Source organism: Salvelinus alpinus, chromosome 2 (genome assembly GCF_045679555.1).
Source record: "Salvelinus alpinus chromosome 2, SLU_Salpinus.1, whole genome shotgun sequence".
NCBI lineage: Eukaryota > Metazoa > Chordata > Actinopteri > Salmoniformes > Salmonidae > Salvelinus > Salvelinus alpinus.
The window spans coordinates 6987081-7007903 of NC_092087.1; the positions used below are offsets into that span (position 1 = coordinate 6987081).

Here is a 20823-nt window from a genome sequence, read left to right on the forward strand (position 1 = left end):
GGAGGAGGTGTGGGAAGAGGGATGGGAGGAGGTGTGGGAAGAGGGATGGGAGGAGGTGTGGGAAGAGGGATGGGAGGAGGTTTGAAAGAGGCATGGGAGGAGGTGTGAAAGAGGGATGGGAGGAGGTGTGGGAAGAGGGATGGGAGGAGGTGTGGGAAGAGGGATGGGAGGAGGTTTGAAAGAGGGATGGGAGGAGGTGTGGAAGAGGGATGGGAGGAGGTGTGGAAGAGGGATGGGTGGAGGTGTGGGAAGAGGGATGGGAGGAGGTGTGAAAGAGGGATGGGTGGAGGTGTGGAAGAGGGATGGGTGGAGGTGTGGGAAGAGGGATGGGAGGAGGTGTGAAAGAGGGATGGGAGCAACATGGAGATGTACTTGCTGGTCAGCTCATCCCGTTCCAGTCCTGTGTGTGTGTGTGTGTGTGTGTGTGTGTGTGTGTGTGTGTGTGTGTGTGTGTGTGTGTGTGTGTGTGTGTGTGTGTGTGTGTGTGTGTGTGTGTGTGTGTGTGTGTGTGTGTGTGTGTGTGTGTGTGTGTGTGTGTGTGTGTGTGTGTGTGTGTGTGTGTTCAGTATGACATACTTGCTGGTCAGCAGCCTCATCACGTTCCAGTCCCGGGGAAAAATACTGAGCTTCATCAGGTTACGAAACACACAGAATATCTTCAGAAGGAACTCCTGAGAGACAGAGAGAGAGAGAGAGACAGAGAGAGATAGACATAAATAAAAGTGAGAGAGAAAGAGAGAGACAGAGTAAGAGAGGGAGAGAGCGAGAGACAGAGTGAGAAAGAGAGAGACAGAGAGAGAGAGAAAGAGAAAAAGAGAGAGACAGAGTGAGAGACAGAGAGCGAGACAGAGACAGAGACAGAGAGACAGAGAGAGAGAGAGACAGAGAGAGACAGAGAGAGAGAGACAGAGAGAGAGAGACAGAGAGAGAGACAGAGAGAGACAGAGAGACAGAGAGAGTCATGTGTGTCCTTAACCATGAGCAGGCCAGAACACTGGAACAAAACCAAAATGTCAGTTCATCCATGACTCCCTGTACATTAGAGGCTCCATCACAACTGCTTACAAATCTGTCCTCTCCTCCTCTTCATCTGCACTGATTGGAAAAGACGCGACAGGTGAAAACAATATGGTGGAAGCTCAGCATTAGGCTAGAATTCATGAATCACATCACATTCTTTCAGGTCAGTGGAATGAGGAAGAGGAGGACATTGAGAAAGAGACAGTCTCACCTTGACTTCCTCTTTGCTCTGGAAGTATTCCAGTAGATGTTTGAAGTGGATGTCAGACATCTGACGCAGCAGGGATAGGAGGCAGGACACATACTCTCCCTGCCAATGAGAACACAGGCACACACATGTCAGCCAATCACAGTGCAACGCGAGCCACCCAATGACCAATGAAAAAACACAGATGGGAAGAAGGGGGGTTAGGATAACGAGGATGGAGGGAGATGATTGGATAAGGGTATGTTTCAAAGGAGAACTGTAAGATAGTTTAGTTACTTTAGTTACTTACTAGTAAGTTAGTTACTTCATTCAACTTAGTTAAGTTACTGTATTCAGCTTAGTTCAGTTACTGTATTCAGCTTAGTTTAGTTACTGTATTCAGCTTAGTTTAGTTACTTCATTCAACTTAGTTAAGTTACTGTATTCAGCTTAGTTTAGTTACTGTATAAAGCTTAGTTTAGTTACTGTATTTAGCTTAGTTACTGTATTCAGCTTAGTTTAGTTACTACATTCAGCTTAGTTTAGTTACTGTATAAAGCTTAGTTTAGTTACTGTATTTAGCTTAGTTACTGTATTCAGCTTAGTTTAGTTACTGCAATCAGCTTAGTTACTGTATTCAGCTTAGTTTAGTTACTGTATTCAGCTTAGTTTAGTTACTACATTCAGCTTAGTTTAGTTCCTACATTCAGCTTAGTTACTGTATTTAGCTAGGTTTAGTTACTTCATTCAACTTTGTTTAGTTACTGTATTCAGCTTAGTTACTGTATTCAGCTAAGTTACTGTATTCAGCTAAGTTACTGTATTCAGCTAAGTTACTGTATTCAGCTAAGTTACTGTATTCAGCTAAGTTACTCTATTCAGCTAAGTTCCTCTATTCAGCTAAGTTCCTCTATTCCGCTAAGTTACTGAGTTCCTAACAGTGACAAATTCTAAATTGAACAATAATATTCAACAAATAAATGTACGTAAAAAAGAAGCTTTAGGCCTCATACTTTTTTACTGAGAGTCTTTTATTTGACTGCATTCCTCTGAAAACACTCCTAATAGACAAGCTACAAACTGGTAAAGTGTTATGAAGCACAGGGACAAAATTAACAAGGGAACGAATAGGGACAGTGGGAGAGGTGAGGGGGAAACATGTAGAGACAGGAGTGGTGAGGGGGAAACATGCAGAGACAGGAAAGGTGATGGGGAAACATGTAGAGACAGGAGAGGTGAGGGGGAAACATGTAGAGACAGGAGTGGTGAGGGGGAAACATGTAGAGACAGGACAGGTGAGGGGGAAATAAGGGGGAAACATGCAGAGACAGGAGTGGGGGAAGTGAGGGGGATAATAGAAATGATTAGGACCAGGTTGATGAAAGAGAGAGAGATGAAGTCTGGAGAGTAGAGGAGGATGAAGTAGATGGATAGTAGAAGCAGATTGTTAGTTACTAACAGTGATCTCAGCCGTGCACTGTGGGCAGCGATGGCCTCTTACCGCCTCCTGGGACTGAGACTTGGTCATGATGGCTAGCAGGGTCTGGAGAAGCACATCCAGAAGAGATTCCACCATCATCTCTACCTCCTCCTGCACTGGGGTGTCCTAGAGGGAGATAGGAATACATGGGAAATCAATGTGTACCCTCTCCTGGGTGAAGAAGACCACAGGAATCCTACTGTACATGACGAAAACCTCCAGGAAGACCACAGGAATCCTACTGTACATGAAGAAAACCTCCAGGAAGACCACAGGAATCCTACTGTACATGACGAAAACCTCCAGGAAGACCACAGGAATCCTACTGTACATGAAGATCTCCTGGAGGACCACAGACGTCAGACGTTTACATATACTCAATTAGTATTTCGTAGCACTGCCTTTCAATTGTTTAACTTGGGTCAAATGTTTCAGGTAGCCTTCCACAAGTTTTCCACAATAAATTGGGTGAATTTTGGCCCATTCCTCCTGACAGAGCTTGTGTAACTGAGTCAGGTTTGTAGGCCTCCTTGCTAGTACACGCTTTTTCAGTTCTGCCCACACATTTTCTATAGGATTGAGGTCAGGGCTTTGTGATGGCCACTCCAATACCTTGACTTTGTTGTCCTTAAGCCATTTTGCCACAACTTTGGAAGTATGCTTGGGGTCATTGTCCATTTGGAAGACCCATTTGCGAGCAAGCTTTAACTTCCTGACTGATGTCTTGAGATGTTGCTTCAATATATCCACATCATTTTCATTCCTCATGATGCCATCTATTTTGTGAAGTGCACCAGTCCCTCCTGCAGCAGAGCACCCCCACAACATGATGCTGCCACCCCCGTGCTTCACGGTTGGGATGGTGTTCTTCGGCTTGCAAGTGTCCCCCTTTTTCCTCCAAACATAATGATGGTCATTATGGCCAAACAGTTATATTTTTGTTTCATCAGACCACAGGCATGTCCCCAAAAAGTACGATCTTTGCCCCCATGTGCAGTTGCAAACCGTAGTCTGGCTTTTTTATGGCGGTTTTAGAGCAGTGGCTTCTTCCTTGCTGAGCGGTCTTTCAGGTTACGTCGATATAGGACTCGTTTTACTGTGGATATAGATACTTTTGTACCTGTTTCCTCCAGCATCTTCACAAGGTCCTTTGCTGTTGTTCTGGGATTGATTTGCACTTTTCGCCCCAAAGTACGTTCATCTATAGGAGACAGAACGCGTCTCCTTCCTGAGCGGTATGACGGCTGCATGGTCCCATGGTGTTTATACTTGCGTACTATTGTTTGTACAGATGAACATGATACCTTCAGGCGTTTGGAAATTGCACCCAAGGATGAGCCAGACTTGTGGAGGTCTACAATTTTTTTTCTGAAGTCTTGGCTGATTTCTTTTGATTTTCCCATGATTTTCCCATGAAAACTCAGGCACTGAGTTTGAAGGTAGAACTTGAAATACATCCACAGGTACACCTCTAATTGACTCAAATTATGTCAATTAGCCTATCAGAAGCTTCTAAAGCCATGACATAATTTCCTGGAATTTTCCAAGCTGTTTAAAGGCACAGTCAACTTAGTGTATGCAAACGTCTGACCCACTGGAATTGTGATACAGTGAATTATAAGTGTAAATAATCTGTCTGTATACAATTGTTAATCATACTAGAACCTGACGCCAGGATGTGTAATTATATTTGTCCTGTTTGTATGGTACGGACTAGAGATAGTTTACCAGAGAGCTGGTCTTGATGATGGAGAAGATAGAGACTAGAGATAGTTTACCAGAGAGCTGGTCTCGATGATGGAGAAGATAGAGACTAGAGATAGTTTACCAGAGAGCTGGTCTTGATGATGGAGAAGATAGAGACTAGAGTAGTTTACCAGAGAGCTGGTCTTGATGATGGAGAAGATAGAGACTAGAGATAGTTTACCAGAGAGCTGGTCTTGATGATGGAGAAGATAGAGACTAGAGATAGTTTACCAGAGAGCTGGTCTTGATGATGGAGAAGATAGAGACTAGAGTAGTTTACCAGAGAGCTGGTCTTGATGATGGAGAACATAGAGACTAGAGTAGTTTACCAGAGAGCTGGTCTTGATGATGGAGAAGATAGAGACTAGAGTAGGTTACCAGAGAGCTGGTCTTGATGATGGAGAAGATAGAGACTAGAGTAGTTTACCAGAGAGCTGGTCTTGATGATGGAGAAGATAGAGACTAGAGTAGTTTACCAGAGAGCTGGTCTCGATGATGGAGAAGATAGAGACTAGAGTAGTTTACCAGAGAGCTGGTCTTGATGATGGAGAAGATAGAGACTAGAGTAGTTTACCAGAGAGCTGGTCTCGATGATGGAGAAGATAGAGACTAGAGATAGTTTACCAGGGAGCTGGTCTTGATGATGGAGAAGAAAGAGACTAGAGATAGTTTACCAGAGAGCTGGTCTTGATGATGGAGAAGATAGAGACTAGAGTAGTTTACCAGAGAGCTGGTCTTGATGATGGAGAAGATAGAGACTAGAGTAGTTTACCAGAGAGCTGGTCTTGATGATGGAGAAGATAGAGACTAGAGATAGTTTACCAGAGAGCTGGTCTTGATGATGGAGAAGATAGAGACTAGAGATAGTTTACCAGAGAGCTGGTTTTGATGATGGAGAAGATAGAGACTAGAGTAGTTTACCAGAGAGCTGGTCTTGATGATGGAGAAGATAGAGACTAGAGTAGTTTACCAGAGAGCTGGTCTTGATGATAGAGAAGATAGAGACTAGAGTAGTTTACCAGAGAGCTGGTCTTGATGATGGAGAAGATAGAGACTAGAGTAGTTTACCAGAGAGCTGGTCTTGATGATGGAGAAGATAGAGACTAGAGTAGTTTACCAGAGAGCTGGTCTTGATGATGGAGAAGATAGAGACTAGAGTAGTTTACCAGAGAGCTGGTCTTGATGATGGAGAAGATAGAGACTAGAGATAGTTTACCAGAGAGCTGGTCTCGACGATGGAGAAGATAGAGACTAGAGATAGTTTACCAGAGAGCTGGTCTCGATGATGGAGAAGATAGAGACTAGAGATAGTTTACCAGAGAGCTGGTCTCGATGATGGAGAAGATAGATACTAGAGTAGTTTACCAGAGAGCTGGTCTCCATGATGGAGAAGATAGAGACTAGAGAAGTTTACCAGAGAGCTGGTCTTGATGATGGAGAAGATAGAGACTAGAGTAGTTTACCAGAGAGCTGGTCTCGATGATGGAGAAGATAGATACTAGAGTCGTTTACCAGAGAGCTGGTCTCCATGATGGAGAAGATAGAGACTAGAGATAGTTTACCAGAGAGCTGGTCTCGATGATGGAGAAGATAGATACTAGAGTAGTTTACCAGAGAGCTGGTCTCCATGATGGAGAAGATAGATACTAGAGTAGTTTACCAGAGAGCTGGTCTCCATGATGGAGAAGATAGAGACTAGAGAAGTTTACCAGAGAGCTGGTCTTGATGATGGAGAAGATAGAGACTAGAGTAGTTTACCAGAGAGCTGGTCTTGATGATGGAGAAGATAGAGACTAGAGTAGTTTACCAGAGAGCTGGTCTTGATGATGGAGAAGATACTGCTGAGGATGCCAGAACAGATGATCAGCTCTTTCTGCTGTCTCAGGTGGAGATGGATGTGATGTAGGACCACAGGAAGCAGGATCCTACGAGACTCTGAGAGAGAGATACACGGAGAGAGAGACACACGGCGATAGAGAGAAAGAAAGAGAGAGAGAGAGAAGGCGAGAGGATTGTTTTTGAGAATTTACCTATAATTGACCGATACAACAGTTGTTGATTTTTTTGGTACTTTTTACCCCTTTTTTCTCCCCAATTGGTTGTTACAGTCTTGTCCCATCAATGCAACTCCCCTACAGACTCGGGAGAGGCAAAGTTCGAGAGCCATACGTCCTCCTAAACACGACACTGCCTAGCTGCATTGCTTCTTGACACAGTGCACGCTTAACCCGGAAGCCAGCCGCACCAATGTGTCGGAGGAAACACTGTCCAGCTGGCGACCGTAGTTAGCCGTAGACCGTAGTTTTACTGACATATTATAAGTAAAAACACCCCAAAATTCTGAACAAAAAAACTTGTGCATCAAAATGGTCATCAGTCTGAGTGTTCATAATGTCATCCCAGTGGTAAATACCTGGGAAGGAGAAGAGGCGACTGTCGACGGTGCGAGCGATGGACTGCAGTTTGACCACGTCCATGGACTGTCCCATGTGTACGGTACTTGGCATACTGCCCAGCGTGCCCCGTACGAACTCTGCCACTTCCTGGACTGTAAACATCTGAAGCAGTTCGTCAAAGATGGCCGGGAACGAGTTCAGGAGCGCCGCCTAGGGGTTATGGGGAGAAACAGAGGGAGGCTGAGAGATGGAGGAGAGATGGGGAGAGAGGGACCAGCTCCATACTCCACACAGGACCAACGGCTGGGGGTTGGGGGGAGAAACAGAGGGAGGCTGAGAGATGGAGGAGAGATGGGGAGAGAGGGACCAGCTCCATACTCCACACTGGACCAACGGCTGGGGGTTGGGGGGAGAAACAGAGGGAGGCTGAGAGATGGAGGAGAGATGGGGAGAGAGTGACCAGCTCCATACTCCACACAGGACTGACGGCTCAGGGATGTGGTGTGGGTGATTTTGGGGGTGTGAGACAGACTGCCAGGCCAGTGTACCAAGGAGCAACAAACTACGAAATCGAAATTGAAATATATCCTATCAAAAATCAGAAATTTCCCGTTCATAGATTTTTGAAATTTCCCATTCACATTGATCCTCTTGCTCCTAGGTACCATGAATCAACCTATGGCCCAACAGTCCAAATTACACAAAGACAGTCCTGGAAAAGTGGTGAGGATCTCCAAGAACGCCAGGCATCACAGACTCATCACATAGAGTCATTACACAGAGTCATAACATAGAGTCATAACACAGAGTCATAACATAGAGTCAGGGCAGCCGAGCGGGGCTCCGGGCAGCCGAGCGGAAATGGAGGAAAACTCGCCTCCCTGCGGACCTGGCATCCTTTCACTCCCTCCTCTCTACTTTCTCCTCTTCTGTCTCTGCTGCTAAAGCCACTTTCTACCACTCTAAATTCCAAGCATCTGCCTCTAACCCTAGGAAGCTCTTTGCCACCTTCTCCTCCCTCCTGAATCCTCCTCCCCCTCCTCCCCCCTCCTCCCTCTCTGCGGATGACTTCGTCAACCATTTTGAAAAGAAGGTCGACGACATCCGATCCTCGTTTGCTAAGTCAAACGACACCGCTGGTTCTGCTCACACTGCCCTACCCTGTGCTTTGACCTCTTTCTCCCCTCTCTCTCCAGATGAAATCTCGCGTCTTGTGACGGCCGGCCGCCCAACAACCTGCCCGCTTGAACCTATCCCCTCCTCTCTTCTCCAGACCATTTCCGGAGACCTTCTCCCTTACCTCACCTCGCTCATCAACTCATCCTTGACCGCTGGCTACGTCCCTTCCGTCTTCAAGAGAGCGAGAGTTGCACCCCTTCTGAAAAAACCTACACTCGATCCCTCCGATGTCAACAACTACAGACCAGTATCCCTTCTTTCTTTTCTCTCCAAAACTCTTGAACGTGCCGTCCTTGGCCAGCTCTCCTGCTATCTCTCTCAGAATGACCTTCTTGATCCAAATCAGTCAGGTTTCAAGACTAGTCATTCAACTGAGACTGCTCTTCTCTGTGTCACGGAGGCGCTCCGCACTGCTAAAGCTAACTCTCTCTCCTCTGCTCTCATCCTTCTAGACCTATCGGCTGCCTTTGATACTGTGAACCATCAGATCCTCCTCTCCACCCTCTCCGAGTTGGGCATCTCCGGCGCGGCCCACGCTTGGATTGCGTCCTACCTGACAGGTCGCTCCTACCAGATGGCGTGGCGAGAATCTGTCTCCGCACCACGTGCTCTCACCACTGGTGTCCCCCAGGGCTCTGTTCTAGGCCCTCTCCTATTCTCGCTATACACCAAGTCACTTGGCTCTGTCATATCCTCACATGGCCTCTCCTATCATTGCTATGCAGACGACACACAATTAATCTTCTCCTTTCCCCCCTCTGATAACCAGGTGGCGAATCGCATCTCTGCATGTCTGGCAGACATATCAGTGTGGATGACGGATCACCACCTCAAGCTGAACCTCGGCAAGACGGAGCTGCTCTTCCTCCCGGGGAAGGACTGCCCGTTCCATGATCTCGCCATCACGGTTGACAACTCCATTGTGTCCTCCTCCCAGAGCGCTAAGAACCTTGGCGTGATCCTGGACAACACCCTGTCGTTCTCAACTCACATCAAGGCGTTGACCCGTTCCTGTAGGTTCATGCTCTACAACATTCGCAGAGTACGACCCTGCCTCACACAGGAAGCGGCGCAGGTCCTAATCCAGGCACTTGTCATCTCCCGTCTGGATTACTGCAACTCGCTGTTGGCTGGGCTCCCTGCCTGTGCCATTAAACCCCTACAACTCATCCAGAACGCCGCAGCCCGTCTGGTGTTCAACCTTCCCAAGTTCTCTCACGTCACCCCGCTCCTCCGCTCTCTCCACTGGCTTCCAGTTGAAGCTCGCATCCGCTACAAGACCATGGTGCTTGCCTACGGAGCTGTGAGGGGAACGACACCTCCGTACCTTCAGGCTCTGATCAGGCCCTACACCCAAACAAGGGCACTGCGTTCATCCACCTCTGGCCTGCTCGCCTCCCTACCTCTGAGGAAGTACAGTTCCCGCTCAGCCCAGTCAAAACTGTTCGCTGCTCTGGCACCCCAATGGTGGAACAAACTCCCTCACGACGCCAGGTCAGCGGAGTCAATCACCACCTTCCGGAGACACCTGAAACCCCACCTCTTTAAGGAATACCTAGGATAGGATAAAGTAATCCTCCTAACCCCCCCCCTCCCCCTTAAATGAGTTAGATGCACTATTGTAAAGTGGTTGTTCCACTGGATATCATAAGGTGAATGCACCAATTTGTAGGTCGCTCTGGATAAGAGCGTCTGCTAAATGACTTAAATGTAAATGTAAATAGAGTCATAACATAGAGTCATAACACAGAGTCATAACATAGAGTCATAACATAGAGTCATAACATAGAGTCATAACACAGAGTCATAACATAGAGTCATAACATATAGTCATTACACAGACGCATCACATAGAGTCATAACATAGAGTCATAACACAGAGTCATAACATAGAGTCATAACACAGAGTTATTACATAGAGTCATTACACAGAGTCATTACACAGAGTCATTACACAGAGTCATTACATAGAGTCATAACACAGAGTCATTACACAGAGTCATAACACAGAGTCATTACATAGAGTCATAACACAGAGTCATCACATAGAGTCATAACATAGAGTCATAACACAGAGTCATAACACAGACTCATCACATAGAGTCATAACACAGAGTTATTACATAGAGTCATTACACAGAGTCATTACACAGAGTCATTACATAGAGTCATAACACAGAGTCATTACACAGAGTCATAACACAGAGTCATTACACAGAGTCATAACACAGAGTCATTACATAGAGTCATTACACAGAGTCATTACACAGAGTCATGGCTCGAGGGAAGACATGACATGATGATGCAAGAGTAGGAAAAGAGTTTGTAAGGTTAAAAAAAAACAGGAGGCAAACCAAATACATTTACAAGGTTCCATTCTGTTTTGATTGGTGAGTTGGTTGAGTGGTTGAATGGTGAGTTGGTTGAGGGGTTGAATGGTGAGTTGGTTGAGTGGTTGAATGGGGAGTTGGTTGAGGGGTTGAATGGGGAGTTGGTTGAGGGGTTGAATGGTGAGTTGGTTGAGGGGTTGAATGGGGAGTTGGTTGAGGGGTTGAATGGGGAGTTGGTTGAGGGGTTGAATGGTGAGTTGGTTGGGAGATTGATTGGTGAGTTGGTTGAGGGGTTGAATGGTGAGTTGGTTGAGGGGTTGAATGGGGAGTTGGTTGAGGGGTTGAATGGTGAGTTGGTTGGGAGATTGATTGGTGAGTTGGTTGGTTCTGTAATTCAGTGATATTTATTCCCGTAGTAATTCATTATGTTATCCATAACTAAATAAACATCAGCATTTTGAAAGAGTATTTTTATCATTATTTTATTAATGAAAGCATAAAGATGCCATTATTAGTTACATTGTTTTAGTTTGAACGTGCAGACTGGCACTGAGAACAGCACAGCAGGAACGTTTCCCTAGTCAGAGCCATTATTAGTGCAATGCCCCTTAAAATTTTGGGAGATTATTTTGTTTTCAAATAATCTAAAATGAGCGAGAAAAAGGCCATTCTTGAAAATGGGGTGAGACATTGTTACTAATTTGTAAATAAAGCCAGTTTGTTATTTAGAATTATTTATTTGTGTTTTTAGAGGGAGAAAAACCAAAATATCTCATGGGTCTCCACGTCGAGGGCAGCACGGGTATTGAACCAGCATCGGTAGCAACCCAGCTTGCTTAGTGTAACGGTTGTTTTCCTCCTCTTCGTCTGAAGAGGAGGAGTAGGGATCGGACCAAAATGCAGCGGGTGATGAATATATGAAGAATTTATTTAAACAAGACGAAACACGAAGTACACTTGAATAAATTACAAAATAACAAAACGACGTAGACCGACCTGAACACGAGAACTTACATAAAACGAAGAACGCACGAACAGGAACAGACTAGACAAACGAAACAGTCCCGTGTGGTACAAACACTGACACGGAAGACAATCACCCACCAACAAACGGTGTGAACAGCCTACCTTAATATGGTTCTCAATCAGAGGAAACGTCAAACACCTGTCCCTGATTGAGAACCATATAAGGCTAATAGAAAAGAACCCAACATAGAAACAAATAACATAGACTTCCCACCCCAACTCACGCCCTGACCATACTAAACAAATACAAAAACAAAGGAAAACAGGTCAGGAACGTGACACTTAGACTGTTGTGCCACACCGGCGCTGTACGATTTGACCGGTCGGGAGTGGTTAAACAACTCAAAATATATATATATATATATATTATTTGAGATATATATATTTGAGATTCTTCAAAGTATCCACCCTTTGCCTTGATGACAGCTTTGCACACTCTTGGCATTCTATCAACCAGCTTCATGAGGTAGTCACCTGGAATGCATTGCAATTAACAGGTGTGCCTTGTTAATTTGTGAAATTTGAGCCAATCAGTTGTGTTGTGACAAGGTAGGGGTGGTGTACAGAAGATAGCCCTATTTGGTAAAAGACCAAGTCCATATTATGGCAAAAACAACTCAAATAAGCAAAGAGAAACGACGTGCTTCTCTGCGCCGACTGATATTTCTTCTGCTCACAGCTTAGACGGTGGATGTTTGAGTTTCTTGCTGTTTATAAAAAGGGGTTGGTGGTTGGTTGGTAGGGAGGTTGGGAGGCTGGTTGGTTAGGAGATTGGTTGGTTGGGAGGCTGGTTGGTTGGGAGGTTGGTTGGTTGGGAGGCTGGTTGGTTGGGAGGCTGGTTGGTTGGTTGGTTGGGAGGTTGGTTGGTTGGGAGGTTGGTTGGTTGGGAGGTTGGTTGGTTGGGAGGTTGGTTGGTTGGGAGGTTGGTTGGTTGGGAGGCTGGTTGGTTGGGAGGTTGGTTGGTTGGGAGGTTGGTTGGTTGGGAGGCTGGTTGGTTGGGAGGTTGGTTGGTTGGGAGGTTGGTTGGTTGGGAGGCTGGTTGGTTGGGAGGTGCTTGATGCCAGAGTGAGCGGGCGGAACTTGGCAGAGGACACCCATTGTGCCGGGGCTACAGCTACTTACTGAGAGAGGAGAGGGGCGAGGAGCATTGGAGCTCCATGCCTGAGTACAGCTGATGGGGCCTGGGGGCTGTCCCTGTCCAGAGGCAGGCTGGGGGACCTGAGGAGTCTGACCGGGGGGGACAGGACAGTCAGGGGACAGGGAGGGTCCCAGAGGAAGGGGACAGGAGAAGCAGGAGAGGGACAGGAGAAGGAGGTAACATATGCACAAAGTACACAAAGCAGGGGCAAAGGTGGCAGATAAAGAAAATAGAGAAAATTAGACTAATTAAAGCAACTGAAATTCCGTAGCAAAGGGATTCTAACTACTTTAGATTGTAAAGAAATTTAAATAGAAAAAAGGATTCTACTAACTACTGTATATTTTAAAATGAACACTCTTCAGCTGCAGAGTTGAAAAAAGAGTAAACAGTGAGGTCAGAGCTGAAAAGAGAGTAAACAGTGAAGTCACGGAGCTGAAAAGAGAGTAAACAGTGAAGTCAGAGAGCTGAAAAGAGAGTAAACAGTGAAGTCAGAGAGCTGAAAAGAGAGTAAACAGTGAAGTCACGAAGCTGAAAAGAGAGTAAACAGTGAAGTCAGAGAGCTGAAAAGAGAGTAAACAGTGAAGTCAGAGAGCTGAAAAGAGAGTAAACAGTGAAGTCACTGAGCTGAAAAGAGAGTAAACAGTGAAGTCACTGAGCTGAAAAGAGAGTAAACAGTGAAGTCACGGAGCTGAAAAGAGAGTAAACAGTGAAGTCAGAGAGCTGAAAAGAGAGTAAACAGTGAAGTCACTGAGCTGAAAAGAGAGTAAACAGTGAAGTCACAAAGCTGAAAAGGGAGTAAACAGTGAAGTCACAGAGCTGAAAAGAGAGTAAACAGTGAAGTCAGAGAGCTGAAAAGGGAGTAAACAGTGAAGTCACAGAGCTGAAAAGAGAGTAAACAGTGAAGTCACGAAGCTGAAAAGAGAGTAAACAGTGAAGTCAGAGAGCTGAAAAGAGAGTAAACAGTGAAGTCACGGAGCTGAAAAGAGAGTAAACAGTGAAGTCACGAAGCTGAAAAGAGAGTAAACAGTGAAGTCACGGAGCTGAAAAGAGAGTAAACAGTGAAGTCAGAGCTGAAAAGAGAGTAAACAGTGAAGTCACAGAGCTGAAAAGAGAGTAAACAGTGAAGTCAGAGAGCTGAAAAGAGAGTAAACAGTGAAGTCACGAAGCTGAAAAGAGAGTAAACAGTGAAGTCACGGAGCTGAAAAGAGAGTAAACAGTGAAGTCAGAGAGCTGAAAAGAGAGTAAACAGTGAAGTCACTGAGCTGAAAAGAGAGTAAACAGTGAAGTCATAGCTGAAAAGAGAGTAAACAGTGAAGTCACTGAGCTGAAAAGAGAGTAAACAGTGAAGTCACAAAGCTGAAAAGGGAGTAAACAGTGAAGTCACAGAGCTGAAAAGAGAGTAAACAGTGAAGTCACGGAGCTGAAAAGAGAGTAAACAGTGAAGTCACAGAGCTGAAAAGAGAGTAAACAGTGAAGTCAGAGCTGAAAAGAGAGTAAACAGTGAAGTCACGAAGCTGAAAAGAGAGTAAACAGTGAAGTCACGGAGCTGAAAAGAGAGTAAACAGTGAAGTCACGAAGCTGAAAAGAGAGTAAACAGTGAAGTCACGGAGCTGAAAAGAGAGTAAACAGTGAAGTCACAGAGCTGAAAAGAGATTAAACAGTGAAGTCACAGAGCTGAAAAGAGAGTAAAACAGTGAAGTCACAGAGCTGAAAAGAGAGTAAACAGTGAAGTCAGAGCTGAAAAGAGAGTAAACAGTGAAGTCACGGAGCTGAAAAGAGAGTAAACAGTGAAGTCAGAGCTGAAAAGAGAGTAAACAGTGAAGTCACGGAGGACGTATTGATGGTATAAATGGATTATGTGGTTAAATCTCAGAATCTTCATATCGACTCTCTTCACTTCCTAGTCCTGGTGGGAGAATGAAGTCGTCAGAAGACAACAAACAGACACACAATAAACCATCTTGATATGTGGGGGCCAGCTAGAAGAAGAGAGCTGGACATTACAATAGTTAGCATCTAAACAACATTTAGCCATGGCTAATGCTACTGGCTATTACAATTACCATTACTATTCTATAATTACACTGGAGGTGGGGTCAGTGTAGGTCTCTCAAACCCTGCTGTGTGTCAGAATGTTTAGACCTCTGGGGTGTGTTTAGGTCACTGACCTGTGTGAAAACGAGTGTCTCGGAGCTACGGCTGTCCAGACTGAGGACAAAGCGGATGGACTGGAAGAGCTCTTGGATGCTGGCTCTGAACTGTTCTTCCTCCACACCGCAGGTAGCACGGGAGTACAGGATCCGAGACTGGATAATGAACTTCAACAGGTACTCCAGAGCCTGGGGTATGAGGAAGGGAGAGAGGAGATAAAGACATAGACGTATTGACAAAGTGTAACTGGTTGGATGGAAAACCTCTTGCACGTCAACCTAACGTCTTCGCCATTTGACCAAGAGAACATCCTGAAGGTGTGAGGGTGAGATTTGGGCTCAGGGCAGGAAATCACGAGGAGGGAAAGAGAGACAACAGGACAATGCCACACTTCCAAGTTCACTTGTGAAAGCTGGAAATCAAGATTCTAACAAACAACGTGCAAAAAAAAGGGCATGCCTTTATGTCGAAAATAATTCATTTTTATTAATAATTAAATAATTAATTAATTAAATTAATAATTTATTAATATTAAAAACATGTTGTGGTTTCAGTCTACTGTGATTTTTATCAGAAATAAAAAATAAAATATTTTAAAAGGTGTGATACTTTTTAAATAAATAAAACAATATTCAGTCAACCGTGATAGTTTTCAGACATAATGGATTTGAGGAGGGCCAGAGACGCAGACATCAGGACCCATGAGACATCGATGGAGACAGACAAGCTCTCTAAGGACAGTATGGTGGTACAAACAGTCATCCATTTTTAAAATCATGTGAGTACAATCTATTATTTACACAGGACACTTTTATATTTGCATTGCAGCATTTAAAATAATAATAATAATAAAGCAATGAGCAAGCTTTATTCATATTTTAGTCAACTAACTTACTGAGTAGACCTTCTCGCCCAAACACATTCCATATGACTGTAGATTTTACACTGCACTGTACTGGTATTTCAACTGTAATGTAATGATTTTTATCTGACAATTTCTTTCACAACCAGGAACAATCGTTAAGCCTTCTCATTTATTTAGCCAAGGTACAGAGTTTTTTTCTGGTCACATACAAGGACATTTTTAGCACCCCCCTTAACTCAAAACATAAATCCCATGTCTATGGTCACTTTCAGTGGAGCGTGTTCTCCTACCCTCATGGCCTCCTGGATGTGGTTCTGTTTCACCACCTCTGCAGAATGGTCCATGTACCACTTCAGACAGCGGATCAACTCTCTGGAAAAAGACAAGGAAGTTTCATCAAAACATACACCAGCAACCGTGAGGGGGTCAGTACTTACAGGGCATTCAGAAAGTATTCAGACCCCTTTACTTTTTCCAAGTTTTGTTACGTTACAACCTTATTCTAAAATAGATTAAATTGTCGTCCCCCCCCCCCCCCCATCAGTTTACAAACAATACCCCATAATGACATAGCAAATACCGTTTAAAAAAAAACATTTTAGCAGTGATTACAGTCTCTTCACTGTCTTCTTGGGTATGACGCTACAGGTTCGGGGAGTTCGGGGAGTTTCTCCCATTCTTCTCTGCATATCCTCTCAAGCTCTGTCAGGTTGGATGGGGAGCGTCGCTGCACAGCTATTTTCAGGTCTCTCCAGAGATGTTCGATCGGGTTCAAGTCCGGGCTCTGGCTGGGCCACTCAAGGACATTCAGAGACTTGTCCCGAAGCCACTCCTGCATTGTCCTGCATTGTCTTCGCTGTGTGATTAGGGTTGTTGTCCTGTTGGAAGGTGAACCTTCACCCCAGTCTGAGGTCCTGAGCGCTCTGGAGCAGGTTTTCATCAAGGATCTCTCTGTACTTTGCTCCGTTCATCTTTCCCTCGATCCTGACTAGTCTCCCAGTCCCTGCTACTGAAAGACATCCCTGCAGCATGATGCTGCCACCACCATGCTTCACCGTAGGGATGGTGCCAGGTTTCCTCCAGACGTGACGCTTGACATTCAGGCCAGAGTGTTCAATCTTGGTTTCATCAGATCTGAGAATCTTGTTTCTCCTGGTCTGAGAGTCTTTAGGTGCCTTTTGGCAAACTCCAAGCGGGCTGTCATGTGCCTTTTACTGAGGAGTGGCTTCTGTCTGGCCACTCTACCATAAAGGCCTGCTTGGTGGAGGGCTGCAGAGATGATTGTCCTTCTGGAAGGTTCTCCCATCTCCACAGAGGAACTCTAGAGCTCTGTCCAATGCCCTTCTCCCCCGATGCTCAGTTTGACTGGGCAGCAAGCTCTAGCAAGAGACTTCTTCCAATTAAGAATGATGGAGGCCACTGTGTTCTTGGGGATATTCAATGCTAGAGACATTTTTTGGAACCCTTCCCCAGATCTGTACCTCGACACAATCCTGTCTCGGGGGATATGCATTGTCAACTGTGGGACCTTATATAGACAGGTGTGTGACTTTTCAGATCATGTCAATTGAATTTACCACAGGTGGACTCCAATCAGATACCAGACAGATATATTGCCAGCAGCATACCACCCTGCATCCCACTGCTGGCTTGCCTCTGAGGCTAAGCAGGGTTGGTCCTGGTCGGTCACTAGATGGGAGACCAGATACTGCTGGCAGTGGCGTTGGAGGGCCAGTAGGAGCACTCTTTCCTCTGCTCTAAAAAAATATTCCAATGTCCCAGGGCAGTGATTGGGGACATTGCCCTGTGTAGGGTGCTGTCTTTCGGATGGAACGTTAAACAGGTGTTCTGACTCTCTGTGGTCACTAAAGATCCCATGGCACTTATCGTAAGAGTAGGGGTGTTAACCCCGGTGTCCTGACTAAATTCCCAATCTGTCCCTCATACCATCACAGCTACCTAATCATCCCCCAACTTCCAGTTGGCTCATTCCTCTCCCCTGTAACTATTCCCCAGGTCGTTGTTGTAAATGAGAATGTGTTCTCAGTCAACTTACCTGGTACAATAAGGAATAAATAAATACCAGACATCACAAGGGAAACTCACTTGTAAGCCAGCGCTCCAGCAAAGTGCTTCTGGATGTAAGTGTCCATAACGGGGCAGAAGTGATAGTACTTGCTGTCCCTCAGCAGATTAATGATGAACACCTGAGGAGAAGGAGAGAGATATTAGTCCGTTAGGCGTAGAGGTCGGAGTAGACTTCAGTGTAAGAGCCCTGGAATTAGGGGAGAAAAGGTAGTCGGACTTGACGCTTCAATAACATCTCTTGACAACGGAGGACTGTAAGAACAACACCAGTAGGAATGTTTAAGTACTCACATATATATATATTTTTTTTTTGAGTACTCGGAATGGGGGGAAGAAATCTATGTTTAGAACACAAGGCCCCCAGTGGAAAGAAATATGTACACATTTACCTCTATGCCAGCAGCGTACAACAACGCCTAATTTAACATAACCACTACAGATAACAATCCTAATTGCTAAATTGCCTCATATATATTCATTTAATAAAAAAAAAAACTTTTGCCATTTAAAGATGCACTATGCAGAAATCGCTCCGCCAATTTTCTGGTTACTAAAATTCTAATAGTTTGCCACAAAACAAGCAGAGAATCATTGTACCATCTATACCTCTGAAATATATTTTCCATCTATACCTGTCACGTTCTGACCTTAGTACCTTTTTTATGTCTTTATTTTAGTTTGGTCAGGGCGTGAGTTGGGGTGGGCATTCTATGTTGTTATTCTATGTTTTGTTCTCTATGTTATATTTCTATGTGTTTGGCCTAGGATGGTTCTCAATCAGAGGCAGGTGTCGATCGTTGTCTCTGATTGAGAATCATACTTAGGTAGCCTGTTTTCCCACTATGGGTTGTGGGTAGTTATTTTCTGTGTCTGTGTTTCACCATACGGAACTGTTTCGGTTGTTTGTTCGTGTTTTTGTTATTTTGTTTTGTGTTCATTTGATTTATTAAAAATCTAATTATGGACACTTACCACGATGCACATTGGTCCGATATTTCCTACTCCTCCTCAGACGAAGAGGAGTACCGTTACAATACCTCTGAAATATATTTTCCATCAATACCTCTGAAATATATTTTCCATCAATACCTCTGAAATATATTTTCCATCTATACCTCTGAAATATATTTTCCATCTATACTTCTGAAATATATTTTCCATCTATACTTCTGAAATATATTTTCCATCAATACCTCTGAAATATATTTTCCATCTATACCTCTGAAATATATTTTCCATCTATACCTCTGAAATATATTTTCCATCTATACTTCTGAAATATATTTTCCATCTATACCTCTGAAATATATTTTCCATCTATACCTCTGAAATATATTTTCCATCTATACTTCTGAAATATATTTTCCATCTATACCTCTGAAATATATTTTCCATCTATACCTCTGAAATATATTTTCCATCTATACCTCTGAAATATATTTTCCATCTATACCTCTGAAATATATTTTCCATCTATACCTCTGAAATATATTTTCCATAACCATAAATATTGTATTTTCAGCTGTTTGAAGCTGGTGAACAAAACCCAAAGTAAAAGATACAAAAAACAAAAACTTCAGAACGGGGAGCATAGAAATAGAGCACATAGAACAGATCTACCGCTCTCAGACTTACTTTAAACGGGAATGAAAAAGCTATAACTCATATTTCTATGTGAATTTGGTCGGGTCGCCTAAAAAGTTACATATTGTAGCTTTAAGATAAATGTATTGAATACGTAATATCAACTGGTTATATTATATCGTGGAACACAATCTTCGAGAAGGCCATGACCTCACCAGTGGAGCTTGCTAGTAGAAGTATACGGCTGTACAACGGCCTTGTTTTGTTAACTTAACAGACAAGCCGCTGTTATTTCCCAAGCCCTTATCACGGTCAACTCAAGACACAGCTATTTTATAGCAAAAAAACATGAAATAAAATATAACAGAATATTTTTTCCAAATGAAGAAAAGTTGCCAGTGTGACGAGACATGCATCTCGCTTCAGGAACAGTTATTGTCAGTTGACGCGTTGAAGACAATTCTTTCAGGGTTTCGAACTAAAATCGGTCTTCTTTTCGATATACAGACATTTGATTTAGTACGTCTCCTCAGTCCGGTGAGACCTGTTCCGGCTCCACGTACGAAGCCTCCAGTGATGATCCATGGCCCGGAGCCTCCAGTGATAATCCATGGCCTGGTTCCCAGTCCGGAGCCTACAGCGGCGGTCCCCAGTCCAGAGCCTACAGCGACGGTCCCCAGTCCAGAGCCTACAGCGACGGTCCCCAGTCCGGAGCCTCCAGCGACGTTCCCCAGTCCGGAGCCTACAGCGATGGTCCCCAGTCCGTTCCCAGTTAGTGCTACAGCTATTTTAAATGTACCCAGCAGTGAGCAGTGAGCCCACCCATCAATACATACTGTTCCTCTGAGCAGTGAGCCCACCCATCAATACATACTGTTCCTCTGAGCAGTGAGCCCACCCATCAATACATACTGTTCCTCTGAGCAGTGAGCCCACCCATCAATACATACTGTTCCTCTGAGCAGTGAGCCCACCCATCAATACATACTGTTCCTCTGAGCAGTGAGCCCACCCATCAATACATACTGTTCCTCTGAGCAGTGAGCCAACCTATCCACTTTGTCTAGTCACTGATCTCTCTCCATCCCCAACATGATAGACAGATACCTCTAGGAAGGAGTCTGTCTTTGACTCTGTTGTGAGGAGATCTCGGATAGGCTAAACGATCCTCTGAGATCTGGCCCTGCAGAGGCAGCTGGCTGAGAGAGCTCCTAATTGGTCAGCTGGGACACACTGACACCACCATATTCCCTATACAAGTGTAGGATCTTAATTTGGACCATTATTGTCACAGCAAAATAATCCTGCTGCAACAAGATTTGAATGTTTAGTCCATAATGTTGTTTGATCGGTGGTTAGGCTATTAGCTGGACAAAAGTAAGATACATGAAAGGTGCCATCCTGTTCATTTAACAACAGTATGGTAGTGCGGGTTTTCAGTGAATTTATTTATGTCAAGCATTTCCTGCAGTGCAAGAAAATCTCAGCAACAAAAGAGTGATCAAATTCAAATCAAATCGAATGTTATTAGTCACATGCGCCGAATACAACAGTGAAATGTTTACTTACGAGCCCCTAACAAACAACGCAGTTTCAAAAAAATACAGATAAGAATAAGAAATAAAAGTAA

The 20823-nt window shown here is 44.4% G+C and overlaps 1 protein-coding gene across 1 annotated transcript in view; it reads right to left on the reverse strand.

The window, feature by feature from the left end:
• LOC139553244 (dedicator of cytokinesis protein 3-like) overlaps positions 1 to 20823 on the reverse strand; it is a 373967-nt gene that overhangs the window by 61356 nt on the left and 291788 nt on the right. Inside the window, exons 23-30 of the mRNA XM_071365370.1 lie at positions 17628 to 17728; positions 15812 to 15893; positions 14674 to 14844; positions 6847 to 7039; positions 6241 to 6368; positions 2667 to 2813; positions 1232 to 1330; positions 577 to 671 (exon numbers count right to left, since the gene is read on the reverse strand). Coding sequence (XP_071221471.1) covers positions 577 to 671; positions 1232 to 1330; positions 2667 to 2813; positions 6241 to 6368; positions 6847 to 7039; positions 14674 to 14844; positions 15812 to 15893; positions 17628 to 17728 — 1016 coding nt within the window. The remainder of the gene's footprint in view (positions 1 to 576; positions 672 to 1231; positions 1331 to 2666; positions 2814 to 6240; positions 6369 to 6846; positions 7040 to 14673; positions 14845 to 15811; positions 15894 to 17627; positions 17729 to 20823) is intronic.